General features: G+C 39.3%; 1 protein-coding gene across 1 annotated transcript in view; it reads right to left on the reverse strand.

Annotated features, from left to right (window-relative positions):
* The window catches only part of CNTNAP2 (contactin associated protein 2), a 3253420-nt gene that overhangs the window by 146599 nt on the left and 3089869 nt on the right, over nucleotides 1-16952 (reverse strand). Inside the window, exon 16 of the mRNA XM_073678177.1 lies at nucleotides 3368-3538. Coding sequence (XP_073534278.1) covers nucleotides 3368-3538 — 171 coding nt within the window. The remainder of the gene's footprint in view (nucleotides 1-3367; nucleotides 3539-16952) is intronic.

Below are 16952 nucleotides of genomic sequence, written 5' to 3' on the forward strand. Positions count from 1 at the left end.
GAAGGAATTCTCAGCAGTCAAATCTAGAATTTCATTGGCTTGTAACTAATAAAGACTTGTCCCAGGTCCCTCCATGCCTCTCCATTTTATACCCTTATCTCTAAAAGCCATGCAGGATACTAACTGAGAGAACAGTGAGTTCAGTTCACACATCACTGTCATGAAGATTCAGAGTAATACAGATTCAATCACCTCATCATCTGACACTCAGCAGAATTGCAGTTTGTGTGTATACGTGTGGGTTTTAGTTTATTTAGGCCATGTAGAAATGACACATTGCAGTGCATTTAGAAGAAATAAAAAGATATATTATTAATATAGTTAAATTGCTATGGCCTTTTTCATTAGAAAATGACAATTTATTACATTTATAAATTGTAGCCATTTTTTTCTTTAAGAAATTACAAATGACCTGGCATTATGATGGGTAAATCCTTTAGCTGAAAATGGAAAGCGTCATGGGATCTTAAATTACATTGCCAAATTAAATTGTACAAGTAAGAAAAACACTTTGATCCAGCACAAATTCTTCTGTAGCAAAAACGTCATTTTTTTTTCTATTAGCGATGCATAAAAAATCCAAAGGAGCAGCAAACATAGCTATATACCTCTCCAACTTTATATGAAAAATAAAACAGGGAGAAAACTCCTGGTTTATGTGTTTAAGCTTACAATGATCCAGGATCTTCCTCCCTGCTTTTTCATATGAAGCTGAAGTGGGATACAGCTATGCTTGCTGCTTCTTTGATTTTTTTAATGTATTGCTAATAAATATGTTGCTATTATAGAAGAATTTGTGTTGGATCAAAGTGTTTTTTTTGTCATATTACTATGATCTCCAAAATCCTATCCCAATATGTAGTAGGTGTAATAATAATTATATTAGCAAATACCTCCAATTATAAATGTAGTATAGTTCTTCTGATTCATTATGTCACTTACCACATTGTAGTAGCTTAAATATCCATAGTTACGAGCATTAACGACTCACTGTCGTTCTATGAGTGATTGTAATCATGGATACCTAAGCTACTGCAATGCCCTGCACATGGGGTAAGAGACATAGATAATTAGATAACCTATAATACATTTCTAATTGGAGGTATTTGCTATTATTATTATTATTATTACACCTATTACATATTGGGATAGGATCTTGGATATTGGAATACCCCTTTAGGGATCCAGAAAACATGCTGGGTGCGTGAGCTTCAATATTGCTATTATTTCTAAATATTTTATATAAAGTTATATGTACATGTACTCATAAATGTACAGGGTGGGCCATTTATATGGATACACCTAAATTAAATGGGAATGGTTGGTGATATCAACTTCCTGTTTGTGGCACATTAGTATATGGGAGGGGGAAAACTTTTCCAGATGGGTGGTGACCATGGCGGCCATTTTGAAGTCGGCCATTTTGTATCCAACTTTTTTTTTTTCAGTGGAAAGAGGGTCATGTGACACATCAAACTTATTGAGAATTTCATAAGAAAAACAATGGTGTGCTTGATTTTAACGTAACTTTATTCTTTCATGAGTTTTTTACAAGTTTATGACCACTTATAAAATGTGTTCAAAGTGCTGCCCATTGTGTTGGATTGTCAATGCAACCCTCTTCTCCCACTCTTGACACACTGATAGCAACACCGCAGAAGAAATGCTAGCACAGGCTTCCAGTATCCATTGTTTCAGATGCTGCACATCATTATCTAAATTCCTTCAGACAATATGACAGATGACTGGTAAATACATGTGGATGTGGATGAATGTGTCTAAACTCACTGATATGATATGGAAGGACATGTGATTTGGACATAAACCAAAAAACATACCAACAGTCCCCTCTAATTAATTATTCATAGGTTAGACCAGGGTTAAAGGGGTTGTCCAGGCAAAAAGGAAAGTTCCACAGAGACTTGGAAGCTGTAAAAAATAAACTAAGTCATACTCATTCACTGGCACTCAAATGGATCCAGCGTAGGCTGCTCCATGGACTGTGCTGACACACAAAAAGGAGATGTTACAGTTTTACCAGCAGCTTAGGTGACTTGAGCTACGTAACAATAGATTTTTTTTATGACAAGTTGCTCAAGTCATCTGACTGCTGCAGCCAATCACAGACCACAGCTGCTGCTGTTGGAACCATGACACTTTCTCCTGTGTCAGCGCAGACCACAGAGCGACCTGTGCTGGATCCGGGTGGGTGCCAGTAGGTGAACATCACTTAGTTAATAATTTATAAAGCATTAAGCCCCAGGGTAACTTTTCTTTTTGCCACAACTCATCTAGGAACTATATGTTTCGGATGACTTGTCTGGGACAATTCCCAGGCTAGCTTCACCCTTTGACTGACATTCCTCTCTCTATACACACACAAGGAAAAACCTGTCAGTTAATTGGAGTGGAGCCGGTAGAAGCTGGTCAGGGACTAGTTAGTCAGGGCATACAGTCCCCGGCTGCAACGTTTCAGAGTAAAACATACCTGGCTACAATTACATAGCCAATGGTTGACTCATGCTTCCAATGGTTTGGGCAAAATGATTATGGTGACAGGTTCCCTTTAACACTCAATATTCAGAGCCAACAACAAAAGTATTTTTTAGTCTCTGGCATTCTCTAAAAGGTAGCCTGTCAGCTGATTCATACTGGCCAAACTGATTTCAGCCAGATACGCTTTTCTCTAAAACGCTCTGGCGTTTCAGAGAAAGTATAGTTTGAAGATAGGAACCATAGGAATAGACGAGATTAGTCAAAAGCTGCCCTCTGGCCTTGTTCTCCCAGCACCGCTGCAGGTGATTGCCATGATTCTCCAGTAGCGAGAGACCTGTTAATCACCTGTTGCTGGACTAGTCTTGTCCATTCCTACGTACGGTCCCCAGATTTTAAAATTTCTCTGATTTTGGTGGTTTGGGTAGCATGAATCAGTGGACAGGCTCCATTGCACACAGTACTTTACAACTACAGATGACAGTAAGTTCCACAAATGTCTACATATAGTCAATCTGTGAAACTGTTTAATTAGTTGTTAACAACTTACTGTTTTTTTTTTTTTACAGAAATGAAGAGAAAGTCCCCAGTAAACATTTTAAGGTGTTAAAAGTCAAATTCCACTGATACAGATCTGATGGAGAATCTGTGGGGTGTGCTGGAAAAAAACAGGTCTGATCAATTTAGGTCTTACTTTGAAACTAAGAGGATTTAATAGATCTGCTGCTAACATCTTAGTGTATTTTATGCTGCATTTTAAGAGAAAGAAAATTAGATTTAACTTTTAGGTGTGAGTGTTTTTTTTAAAGTCTTTGCTTCAAATAAAGAAATGTCACAGAGTAGTTTAGCATATATCTCATGTGAACCAACTTACATTTTAACTCAATCTTTATAAAGTCAGTGTTTCCTCTATTTTCCACAAAAACTCCATCAGGGGCAGAAGTTTTAAAGTAGAAAGAGATGTCAGCGCTGGTCTCTCCTTGGAATGTAGAGAAGTGGAGAAAGGAGTTGGGGGCAATAAAGGAGACTGCATTCCAATAATTTTCTGAAAATTGAAACACACACAAAAAAGTCTCGTTATAAGAATCGGAACTTTGACAGCAACACATCCATATACATTCAATTCATTACACAATTTTTTTTCTTAAAAGTTATGACCAGCTACTTTTATCTGGTCTGCCAAATATATATTGATTAGGTAAGACTGTGGTTCACAGTGCTCAGCATAAATGAGTACACCTCCTTTGAAAAGTAAGATTTTAATCAATATCAGACTCAAGACTATGTTTTATAGAACATTTTTTAACCCATAACATGATAGCAAGGGTAATATAAATTTCACTATAAAATCTTCAGTTTTGCTCAAATTAGTTGATGCAAAAAATGAATACACCCCACATCAAAAACTACTACATCTAGTATTTTTTATGACTTCTATGATTTTGAAGGTCAGCACCAAGTCTTCTAGGCATGGAATGACTAAGTTGGCGACATATTGCAATATCTATCTTAATTCCATTCTCCAAGAACGACGTATTTCAGAGCCCGGATGCTGGATGGAGAATGATCCTCAACTTGTCTCTTCAGAATTCCCCATTTCCTATATTACATTGATGGTATCATGATTTCACAGATGTGCTGCTCTACATTAAAAGATTGATAGACATGCTTTATCATTAACAAATGATAAAAAAAAGTAAAAGAAAATTTTCAAAACATCTTGATTTATTCAGTATCAGTACGCAGACATACCCGCGCTTACACGCCTTAGCATAGCATCAATGATGTTTTTAATGATTGAGAAATGTTCTGTCATGCTGAATGCTCTCGGACCTTCATCAGACAACCTTAATAATTTCACAGATAGCATGCCAAGGTGCATAAGTGCTTGTATGTCTGTGCATGGTGCGTATGCTCGATACTGAATAAATCGAAATGTTTTGCACATTTTGTTCTCATTTTTCCATTGTTTTCATATCATTACCATGACTATTGATCCTGTTATTTACATAATTCCATAGCTTTTACTTTTTGTTGTTCCAATTTCAATGTTAAGGTGTGTATTTCAAGGGATTCTAGGGAGAAATGTGCTGCCCAGTGTCAGAAAGCTTGGTCTCAGTCGCAGGTCATGGGTCTTGCAACAGGATAATGACCCAAAACACACAGATAAAAACAACCAGTAATGGCTAAGAGGAAAACATTGGACTATTCTGAAGTGGCCTTCTATGATCCCTGACCTAAATCCTATTGAGCATCTTTGGAAAGAGCTGAAACATGCTATCAATGAAAGGCAACCTTCAAACACGAGACAACTGGAGCAGTTTGCTCATGAGAAGTGGGCCAAAATACCTGTCGAGAGGTGCAGAAGTCTCATTGACAGTTACAGGAATCGTTTGATTGCAGTGATTGCCTCATAAGGTTGTTCAACAAAATATTAAGTTAAGAGTACCATAATTTCGGTCCAGGCCTATTTCATGAGTTTAATTTTTTTTTAAATTCTGTGGAAGTAGGGTTGAAAAGCAATGACTGACTTTCATTTGTTCATTTTCATAGATTTTTAATTTATTATTACTTTTGTCAGATTCAAGTTATTTCTATGACCATTGTGGGTTTTTCTTTCATTAAATGAGGGGTATCAACAATTTTGACCACGTGTGTATTTGCTCACAGTTTTTGAAGGAACTCAGCAAGGAGGTTTTCCAAACATCTTGGATAACTAACCACACATCTACTATGGATGTAGGCTCGTGCAAATCCCACACAGATTCGATGATGATGTTTTGCGATCAGAGTTCAGTGTGGGCCATATCATCATTTCCAGGACTCCTTATTCTTATTTACACTGAAGATAGTTGTTAATGACATTGGCTGTATGTTTGGGGTCATTGTCCTGCTCCAAACTAAATTTGGAGCCAATCAGATGCCATCTCAAAGGTACTGCATGAGGGATATGTATCTGCCTCTATTTCTCAGCATTGAGGACTCCATTAAAGAGAATATGTCAGCTAGTTTTTGCTACCTCATCTGAGAGCAGCTTAATGTAGGTAAAGAGAAGCTAAATCCAATGATGTATCACTTAGTTTACTGGGTGCAGCGGTTCTGACATTATCAGAGCTTTTAGATGTAGGATGCAGCAAAGCTGAGAAAGCTAACCCCGCCCACACCAGGCTCTCCATGTACAATAAACAGTGAGCTGCTTATCACAGGATGGGGCCGAGTCAGACTAGTCCGGCAATGTTAATCTCTTAGGGATAAATCCTTCACAGTTACTAAACAACAGCACATACTTTGAAAAGTGACACATCTCTGAATTCTGTGTTTCAGCCTCTATCTCCTGCTGTCTTCAGATTACATAGGAAAAACCTGCTGTCAGATTCCCTTTAATTCAAATCAAAGCCCCAACTTCATTTGCTGAAATGCACCAGAAACTTGCAAGAAACCTACACCATGCTTCACTGTTACCTATTTATTATTGTACTGCTCTCCAGCTCAACTACCTTATGTATCGTTGCGGTGTTCAGTCTTATGGTGCATTGACCTGTAACGCGAAATTGTCTTCCAGTGCCTCACCAGAGTTTGTCTATTCTTCACTCAGTTTTTATTTTTAGCCTCCTGCACATATTTCTTTTTGAATTAATGAAAATGTTTCAACCTTCACATCAAAATAATAATCATAATATTTAATAATTTATTGTGTAATAATTGGTTACTCATACACCTGACTATAATCCTATAAAATCCTTGACTGTGCAAGTGTACCTAGAAGAATTGATGTTTCCATGCTGTTTTGAAGGCAAATGACGTTCACGCCAAATATTGATTTGATTTAGATTTCTCTTTTGTTTATTAATTTAGCATTTTGTTACTTGCTGAAAATAAACTATTCATTCTTTTTAAAGCATTATTAGCATTTTAACACACATATTGTAGATAGTAGATAACGATCAGTGTGTATTATTTCATTCGTCATTTCAGTTGTACTTGGTTGTAAAATTGAAGAAATCATATTATAAAAAAAAATGACAAAAGTTTTCATTTGAAAATGTTACTTTTATACCACAGGATTAATAAATCAGTTTTCAAACCACTCAGATGTAGATGTGTCAGTAAAATGAATGGATTCAGAATGGGGTCCTAGCTATAACTCTTTCTTTGCTCAAAATTATAATCTGAATGTAGAACCTTGGACTATGTTTAGCACCTGTGATGCGTGCAAATAATGTTTTATTTCATTGCAAACCAACTGTTCTCATCTGTCCGTCTAAAATGCAAGAGCGAGAAGAATAAAAGCAGAGCTCATTTTTATGTCATTGGTATTTTATGTTGACCTAGCTTGGAAGAAAATATCAATTTGATGCAGAAGCTTTAAATCATCTAAACTTTATCATAAAGTCGACCACAGATGGATGTTGTGACTTGTTCATTTTCAGTTTTATGATAGTTTAAAACTTGTTTTTGAAAGCTCGTGTTTGTTTCTCAAAAAGAAAAAAGACTTAAAAAGACAGCAAAGATCACAGCCAAGGTTACCATGTGACACAAATAGCCCAGATTATCTCACAAACACAGAAACTACATAGAATATAAAGTACCCTGTCTTTGTGAAACAGTAAAACAATCCATTTGCTTTAGCTTTATTGAATGGATTTGTTTCATGATACAATAGAACTTTGTTCTTGATTATAGGACACATTTACTACTCAAGTCAATTGATACACTCGAATTTGAAAGGAAATGTTTCATCAGAAAATGACTTATTGTTTAAATCAGGTTTTTGTGTTACACATATTTTTAAACATTTTTGGTAATTTTTTTAATTATTTTTAATTAAAAAAACAAAATTAGTAATCTTGCAATTTTCTCACTGGCCACTATGGCTTTTCTGACTGATATTAAATGTCCAGTGAGAGTTCACAGCAGGGTTGTTACAATCAAAGTCAGGATTATAATGACAGGTAACATCTCTATACACAGCTGATAACACAGGATCCACCAATCACAATAGGCACAGACAGAGCTCCCCCTTCCTTTAAAATGACCTTTGCACATGTTCATTAGATGCTTGAATACAAAAGATTTTCTGAAACAGGACGTTAGAATCTTAAAAAGCACAAGTAGCCAGTGTGAAAATTACAAGGTCAAGGGAGATTGATTGTCCTGCTATGGAGTTCAAAGAGGTCCTGGCACTCACCTACTGATGAATCAGGCTTTTAATCCAATAAACCCGTAAATCCAATTAGGACGTGTTTCAGCCTATCCCAGGCTTAGATTAACATGAAAGCCTGGGATGGGCTGAAACGCATCCTAATTGGATTTATGTGTTTATTGGATTAAAAGCCTGATTCATCAGTAGGTGAGTGCCAGGACCTCTTTGAATTCTATACATTGCATTTTCCAAGAGCACCACTACACATCGAGTGCTGATCCACCTTTTGGACTCTATGATTGTCCTGCTATGATTTAGTCCATTCTGTCAATTTAGAACAAGTGAATGCTTGGTCAAAGCGAGCATGCATGTGAATGTGTGCATGTGTGGGTGGGGCAGGGAGAGATATCAGTGAGCTAATAAGCAATCTGCAATTTATAGCTGGCTTTAATTATCATTGTGTTGAGATGTTTCACACATGTCAATTTTAAAAGGGTTGTCCGGATTTAGGCTACAAGTTTGCAGTCACTCTATGTAACTGCAGACTTATTAATCCTCACATCGGGCTATCATGTGGCCGCAAGTATGCAATTTACATGCTTCCAGCCACTTTCCGTCTAGACTGTGTCCGGCCTCGCTAAATACACTTGCATTGATTGATGCAAGCAGAGCCCATGTAGTTGGCATGTGACCACATATATGCAAATCACATACTCACGGTCACGCAGTCGCAACTCCCAGTGAATTCTCACAGTTCGCATGAGAATTCACAAGTCTGTTGTCACAAAGAGTAAGGCCATGACCGCACTATCAGTATTTGATCAGTATTTGATCAGTATTTTTTCTCAGGAGTGGGAGCCAAAACGAGGCGAGGAACAATCAGAGAAAAGGTATAATAGAAACAAGTCACCAATTCTGCCTTTATCACCCACTCCTGGTTTTAGCTCCCACTCCTGAGAAAAAATACTGACCGAATACAGATAGAGGGGCCGTGGCCTAAAGACGAATAACCCCTTTAACTATCAACAATTTTGACCAACAGAAGACACACAGCCTTTAGTTACAATGCCATTGAGTACAATGTGATTAAATGACTATCAACTATTTGTCTGATCGATCGTTATTAAATACGTCTATGTATGCAGGCAGCATTTTTTTGCTTGGCTAAATCACAGCTTCTTTCTTAAACAGATATTAAATGGCAAACCCAAAATCCAGAAGAAGGACCTGACCTGGTAACTCATCCAGCTGTCTTCATCATACTTTTAATACCCCCAACTATTTAATAAAAGCAAAGACCGTAACCAAAACCCAACCTTTTAAAACTTCAGTAGCAATAATCCTACTCTTCGATTTTACCGGTATTTATTGATTGTTCTAGTTTTTAATAGTATATTTGATATAAAAGGCAAAAAGAATTGTAACAACAAGTAAAGGTGTTTGGAGGAACGCTCATTTCCTGATAATCATTCAGTGTAATTAGGCTGCCGATCACCCGACGAAAGAGATAAAACTCTTGTTTATCAGGAGAAATGATCTTTTGGTTTGCACAAAAGATCATCGTTCTTTGATGCACATCATCCTGTGTAACTAGGATCTGCGCTGCTGAATACAATGGCAGCCTATGTGCCGTGATTGATCTATTACAGATCGTTCATCGCGTATCTGAAGTGAGGTCTGCTTGTGTAAACGGGATATTAAACTATTGCTGATCACCAAAAAAGTAATGGATCGGTGGTTGTTTATTGCTGGTCATCTACTGTAAAAGAATCTTTTTCTTGTATGTGGAGAGAAAAAAAAAGTTTCTTCACCTTGCGCTTTCAGTCAGTCCTTGAAAATTGAACCACCCTCGGATGTCATCCGAGTGCAGTCTGATTTTTTTTCACAGACCCAAAGACTTGCATTGGCAATTTTAATCTGATCAAGCCCTCAGATCAAAATCAGATATATTTCCGATTTTTGCTGCAGACCACTCGATCCGAGGAAAAAATTGGATATGTGCACAACCACATAGAATATCATAGGTGCAAGTTCTATCTGTGAAAACCACGGACAGCACTTGTACAAGACAATCAGTGGTGTGTACAAGCCCTTTATGGGATAAACTGCAGTACCACACAGCTGATAGATCCTATATGCCTAAGTAAATTGGAGTACTATACCTATTCATTGTGCTGATAGGCAGGTGTCACGGAGGGCGAAACACCCTCCGATCTCATAAAAATGGCCTACCTACAGATAAACCATCAATGACAAAGTGCCATAGAATCCTTTTAAACTAACTTTATGTAGTAGAAAAAAAAATAAAAATATGTTTAAAATGAAACAATTGATGGAAAAATATGATTTTTTTTACACATTTGAAGGTGAGTCAAAAACGAAGACTGATTACTCACATCTACCATTCATTTGCAAATAAATTGTTATGATGTACATGAATCCTGTTAGTGCTTTAATTTATTGCACCTGCCTATTCAATGTAACAGAATCTCCAAAAAAATCTAGCGAGAAAGAAATCAACAAAAAGACATAAAAGCTAAAGAAATATGTAGCCATAAATGCTGAGTGCTTCTGTATCTGTGGGAATGAAGGAATAAAAATTCACGCTCCTTACTAATTAATCAGTGGTGCAATATCAATGTATCAATTATATGTTGGTTTATTGTGACATGTATAGCTGATGTCATGGGTCTAGTTAAAAGGAGAAGAAGGCAGCATGCTTTCAGTACAAGTAAAATAAACCAGCATGTAATTGATAACTTGATTTCCCTGCACTGATTAATTAGAAAAGAGGTTTCTCATTTGCTTTTTGTCCTATTCACCAGATGCTTACAGTAGAACTGCAGCGAACAAACTGTATTCCATGCCCTATTACACTCTGCGCAAACTCTTCAAATCAGAATAATATTTGCATTGTACAGTTAGAGAATATTCTAACCACCAGATCTGATAATATTACTGTATATCAGGGGCAGACAATGAGATGAAAGGACTCCTGTGCGAGAAGTGTGTTTGGCCTCATCAACACATGCCACAAAACAAAAGCATATTGTACACACATCCCAAAAATGTAGTACCCACATTAGATAAGGACAGTGCACGCAAGCATAGAGCAAGTATCAGACACATCAAACAAGCAGAAAGGATATGCCACACAAGTGTGTTCAGATCACACAAGCACAGCATACAGGTCACACAAGCACAGCACACAAGTCACACAAGCACAGCACACAAGTCACACAAGCACAGCACACAAGTCACACAAGCACAGTACACAAGTCACATAAGCACAGCACACAACTCACACAAGCACAGCACACAAGTCACACAAGCACAGTACACAAGTCACATAAGCACAGCACACAAGTCACACAAGCACAGCACCCAAGTCACACAAGCACAGCACACAAGTCACACAAGCACAGTAATATGAATAAAGAGAAAATTTCAGCTCACCCCTGAGATGCAATCCCAGTCCGGCATGGAGCACGGAGTCCTCGCTGCTGCACAGCGTCTGGGTCAATGAGGAAGTGAAGATGGATCCAGCTCAACACACCAGACAATTGATTAAAATTCAACAATCTTTATTGGCAAATCCTTTTAAAAATTAGTAGAAAAAACAAAAAATGGACATCTCAGACGACAAAGCATAGTCAGTGTTCAAGAGTTTTTTTTACTCGAAACGCGTATGGCATTTTTTATACACACCACCCCACAATATATGTTTTGTCGTCTGAGATGCCCAATTTTTTTTTCTACAAATTTTTAAAAGGATTTGCCAATAAAGATTGTTGAATTTTAATCAATTGCCTGGTGTGTTGAGCTGGATCCATCTTCACTTCCTCATTGACACAAGCACAGTACACTATCACACAATCACAGTACACAAGTCACAGAAGCACAGTACACAAGTCACACAAGCACAGTACACAAGTCACACAAGCACAGTACACTATCACACAATCACAGTACACAAGTCACAGAAGTACAGTAGACAAGTCACTCAAGCACAGCATACCACTCAAGTCACACAAGCACAGTAGACAAGTCACAGAAGAGTGCGTGACAAACAAACATAACACACACATTGGAGTAGCACAGTGCACTCTTCACACAAGCACAGCTCCCACGGCATCCAAGCCCAGTGCATGTTACAGAAACATAGTGCACACTTTACACACAAGCACAACACATACAACCCCTGGCAAAAATTATGGAATCACTGGGCTCGGAGGATGTTCATTCAGTTGTTTAATGTTGTTGAAAATAAGCAGATCACAGACATGGCACAAAACTAAAGTAATTTCAAATGGCAACTGTAGCCGCGCTCCTGGCCCGGCGTCTTCCGTCTCTCCTGCTGCTGCTGCCAGCGCGCGCTGCTTCCCAGGCACTGTGCTTAGGGCGTGCGCGCGCTCCCTCCCTCTTAAAGGGGCCGCGCGCGCCGTCCTAAGGAGTCTCCGGCCAATGGCCGGGGGACTTCTCATATAACAGGCACCTCCTCCAAAATGGAGGTGCACGTGCAAGGTTGTAGCTCTGTGTTCTACACCCTGCTTTAGCCCTCAGGTCCCGTTGCTAGTCTGACTACCAGTCCAGTCCGCCAGCCTGACTACCAGTCCAGTCCGCCAGCCTGACTACCAGTCCAGTCCGCCAGCCTGACTACCAGTCCAGTCCGCCAGCCTGAATACCTGTCTTTGCCAGCCCAATACACTCTCCAGCCCGACGGTCTGCCTACAGTCCAAACCCGCCAGTCTGTCTATGGGCCAGGCTTGCCTACCTACCCGGAGTACGTACCAGTTACCTGTAGTGCCTACCAACCAGCCTACCTGGAGGCTCCTGCCAGTTACCTGTGGTGTCTGCCAGTCCATCTACCCGGATCACCCGTCAGCCTGCCTGCCGTGCTCATCTGCTGTACCGGTCAGTCCCTGCCTTCTGACCCGTGGGAGTCACCTGCTCTCATACAAGGACGGGCCCAGAGTAGCACCTGGTCCCTCTGCTCGGTCTTTCCCTGGTTCACGGAGTCGATTGAGCCACCGTGTGACCTTGGTCAGTCCGAGTTGATACCTAGTTACGCCCCTCTGGTCCCTCCTTGCACCGCAGCACAGAGGTTCCACCACCCGGATCCATAACAGAAACTTTAGAGCTTTAAGAAACACTAAAAAAAATCAAGATTAAAAATGTGGTACTCAGTAAGGGTAAGTTTTTTCAGACCAAGCAGAGGGAAAAAAATATGGAATCACTCAATTCTGAGGAAAAAAATATGGAATCATGAAAAACAAACACACAAAAGAACACTCCAATACATCACTAGTATTTTGTTGCACCCACTCTGGCTTTAATAACAGCTTGCAGTCTCTGAGGCATGGACTTAAAGAGTGACAAACAGTACTCTTCATCAATCTGGCTCCAACTTTCTCTGATTGCTGTTGCCAGATCAGCTTTGCAGGTTGGAGCCTTGTCATTGACCATTTTCTTCAACTTCCACCGAAGATTTTCAATTGGATTGAGATCCGGACTATTTGCAGGCCATGACATTGACCTTATGTGTCTTCTTTCAAGGAATGTTTTCACAGTTTTTGCTCTATGGCAGGATTCATTATCATCTTGAAAAATTATGCCATCATCCCCAAACATCCTTTCAATTGATGGGATAAGAATACTGTCCAAAATATCAATGTAAACTTGGGCATTTATTGAAGATGTAATGACAGCCGTCTCCCCAGTGCCTTTATCTGACATGCAGCCCCATATCATCAATGAATGTGGAAATTTGCATGTTATCTTCATGCAGTCAACTTTATAAATCTCATTGGAAGGGCACCAAACAAAAGTTCCAGCATCATCACCTTACCCAATGCAGATTCGCGATTCATCACAGACTTTCATCCAGGCATCCACAGTCCACGATTGACTTAGCCCATCGTAACCTTGTTTTTTTTTGTTTAGATGTTAATGATGGCTTATGTTTAGCTTTTCTGTATGTAAATCCTATTTCCTTTAGGCGGTTTCTTACATTTCGGTCACAGACATTGACTCCAGTTTCCTCCCATTCGTTCATTTGTTTTGTTGTGCATTTCCTGTTTTGGAGACATATTGCTTCAAGTTTCCGGTCTTGATGCTTTGAGTTCTTCCTTGGTCTACCAGTATGTTTGCCTTTAACAACCTTCCCATGTTGTTTGTATTTGGTCCAGATTTTAGACACAGCTGACTGTGAACAACCAACATCTTTTGCAACATTGCGTGATGATTTACCTTCTTTTAAGAGTTTGATAATCCTCTCCTTTGTTTCAATTGACATCTCTCGTGTTGGAGCCATGATTCATGTCAGTCCACTTGGTGCAACAGCTCTCCAAGGTGTGATCACTCCTTTTTAGATGCAGAATAAGGAGCAGATCTAATTTGATGCAGGTGTTAGTTTTGGAAATGAAAATTTACAGGGTGATTCCATAATTTTTTCCTCCGAATTGAGTGATTCCATTATTTTTTCCCTCTGCTTGGTCTGAAAAAAATTACCCTTACTGAGTACCACATTTTTAATCTTGATTTCTTTTAGTGTTTCTTAAAGCCCTAAAGTTGCCATTTGAAATGACTTTAGTTTTGTGCCATGTCTGTGATCTGCTTTTTTTTAACAACATTAAACAATTGAATGAAGATACTCTGAGCCCAGTGATTCCATAATTTTTGCCAGGGGTTGTGTATCAATCTAAAACAGAGGACATGTCAGAAAAGCATAATACACACAGCAGAGAAGCACAGGACACATTTCTGAAAACCATAGTATACAATTTAGACAATTTAGAGGAGCACAGCACACACAACAGGGAAGCACAGTGCACACATTTCGGACAAGCAAAGCACACATATCAAAGAAGCACAGCAGACATATCACACAAGAATGGCACATACTTATCACAAGCACAGCACACGCGTCATGCAAGCACAGTCATCATCACAGAAGCACAGCACATACAGTACAGACCACAAGTTTGGACACACCTTCTCATTTAAAGATTTTTCTGTATTTTCATGACTTTGAAAATTGTACATTCACACTGAAGGCATCAAAACTATGAATTAACACATGTGGAATTATATACTTAACAAAAAAGTGTGAAACAACTGAAAATATGTCTTATATTCTAGGTTCTTCAAAGTAGCCACCTTTTGCTTTCATGACTGCTTTGCACACTCTTGGCATTCTCTTCATGAGCTTCAAGAGGTTGTCACCGGAAATGGTTTTCACTTCACAGGTGTGCCCTGTCAGGTTTAATAAGTGGGATTTCTTGCCTTATAATTTGGGGTTGGGACCATCAGTTGTGTTGTGCAGAAGTCTGGTGGATACACAGCTGATAGTCCTACTGAATAGACTTTTAGAATTTGTATTATTTGTATTATGGCATGAAAAAAGCAGCTAAGTAAAGAAAAATGAGTGGCCATCATTACTTTAAGAAATGAAGGTCAGTCAGTCTGAAAAATTGGGCAAACTTTGAAAGTGTCCCCAAGTGCAGTTGCAAAAACCATGAAGCGCTACAAAGAAACTGGCTCACATGAGGACCGCCCCAGGAAAGGAAGACCAAGAATCACCTCTGCTTCAGAGGATATGTTTATCCGAGTCACCATCCTCAGAAATCGCAGGTTAACAGCAGCTCAGATTAGAGTCCAGGTCAATGCCACACAGAGTTCTAGCAGCAGACACATCTCTACAACAACTGTTAAGAGGAGACTTTGTGCAGCAGGCCTTCATGGTAAAATAGCTGCTAGGATACCACTGCTAAGGACAAGCAACAAGCAGAAGAGACTTGTTTGGGCTAAAGAACACAAGGAATGGACATTAGACCAGTGGAAATCTGTGCTTTGGTCTGATGAGTCCAAATTTGAGATCTTTGGTTCCAACCACCGTGTCTTTGTGCAACGCAGAAAAGGTGAACGGATGGACTCTACATGCCTGATTCCCACCGTGAAGCATGGAGGAGGAGGTGTAATGGTGTGGGGGTGCTTTGCTGGTGACACTGTTGGGGATTTATTCAAAATTGAAGGCATACTGAACCAGCATGGCTACCACAGCATTTTGCAGCGGCATGCTATTCCATCTGGTTTGCGTTTAGTTGGACCATCATTTATTTTTCAACAGGACAATGACCCCAAACACACCTCCAGGCTGTATAAGGGCTATTTGACCAAGAAGGAGAGTGATGGGTTGCTACGCCAGATGACCTGGCCTGCACAGTCACCAGACCTGAACCCAATCGAGATGGTTTGGGGTGAGCTTTACCGCAGAGTGAAGGCAAAAGGGCCAACAAGTGCTAAGCATCTCTGGGAACTCCTTCAAGATTGTTGGAAGACCATTTCCGTTGACTACTTCTTGAAGCTCATCAAGAGAATGCCAAGAGTGTACAAAGGAGTCATCAAAGCAAAAGGTGGCTACTTTGAAGAACCTAGATTATAAGACATATTTTCAGTTGTTTCACACTTTTTTGTTAAGTATATAATTCCACATGTGTTAATTCATAGTTTTGATGCATTCAGTGTGAATGTACAATTTTCATAGTCATGAAAATACAGAAAAATCTTTAAATGAGAAGGTGTGTCCAAACTTTTGGTTTGTACTGTACATCAGAAAAAAGTGCATACATCATAAAAGCACAGCTCACAAGTTAGAGAAGCACAGACCAGACATCAGAGAAGCACAACACACGTTACACACAAAGCATTAACGTGCAGTGCACCTGTCACACAATCACAGCACACACATCACACAAGCAAAGTGCACAAGTTAGAAAACCACAGAGCATATGTCAAAGAAGCACAGCCCAAATGTCATGCAACCACAATGTACATGTCACTAAAGCACAGCTCTTATGTCAGAAAGCACAGCACTCATATCATACAAGGGCAGAGAAAATGTAACACAAGCACAGCGCCTACGTGGTAATAGAGACCATAGACCCTGATTCATGAAGACTGGTGTTTTGTGTGCAAGTCTCGATAAAATGTGTGGAGTAAGATGTGCCAATGAAGTGCCTGTTAATGAATTTAGCACATCTTTTAGCTGTCAATCCCAAACTTAAAAAATGTACTCTGAATGGAGTACATCTCTGTAGTAATCTACAACACTTTTGAAGTGGAAATTGTGATGAATTTGTTGAGGACATTCATACTTGCTCTTGGCTGCACTCTACCCACATTTCTAAAAATGGGCAGAGCTGGCATGAAAAAATTGCAAAAAGCGCAACTATGGGTTATGCGGTCTTATGCCAGAATAGTGGCGTAAACTGTTTGATCAATCAGTACCATGGTATCATGGAGTAAAAATGCATTG

This window comes from Phyllobates terribilis, unplaced genomic scaffold (assembly GCF_046119375.1).
Source record: "Phyllobates terribilis strain yellow unplaced genomic scaffold, ASM4611937v1 Scaffold_4__5_contigs__length_816908805, whole genome shotgun sequence".
Classification (NCBI taxonomy): domain Eukaryota; kingdom Metazoa; phylum Chordata; class Amphibia; order Anura; family Dendrobatidae; genus Phyllobates; species Phyllobates terribilis.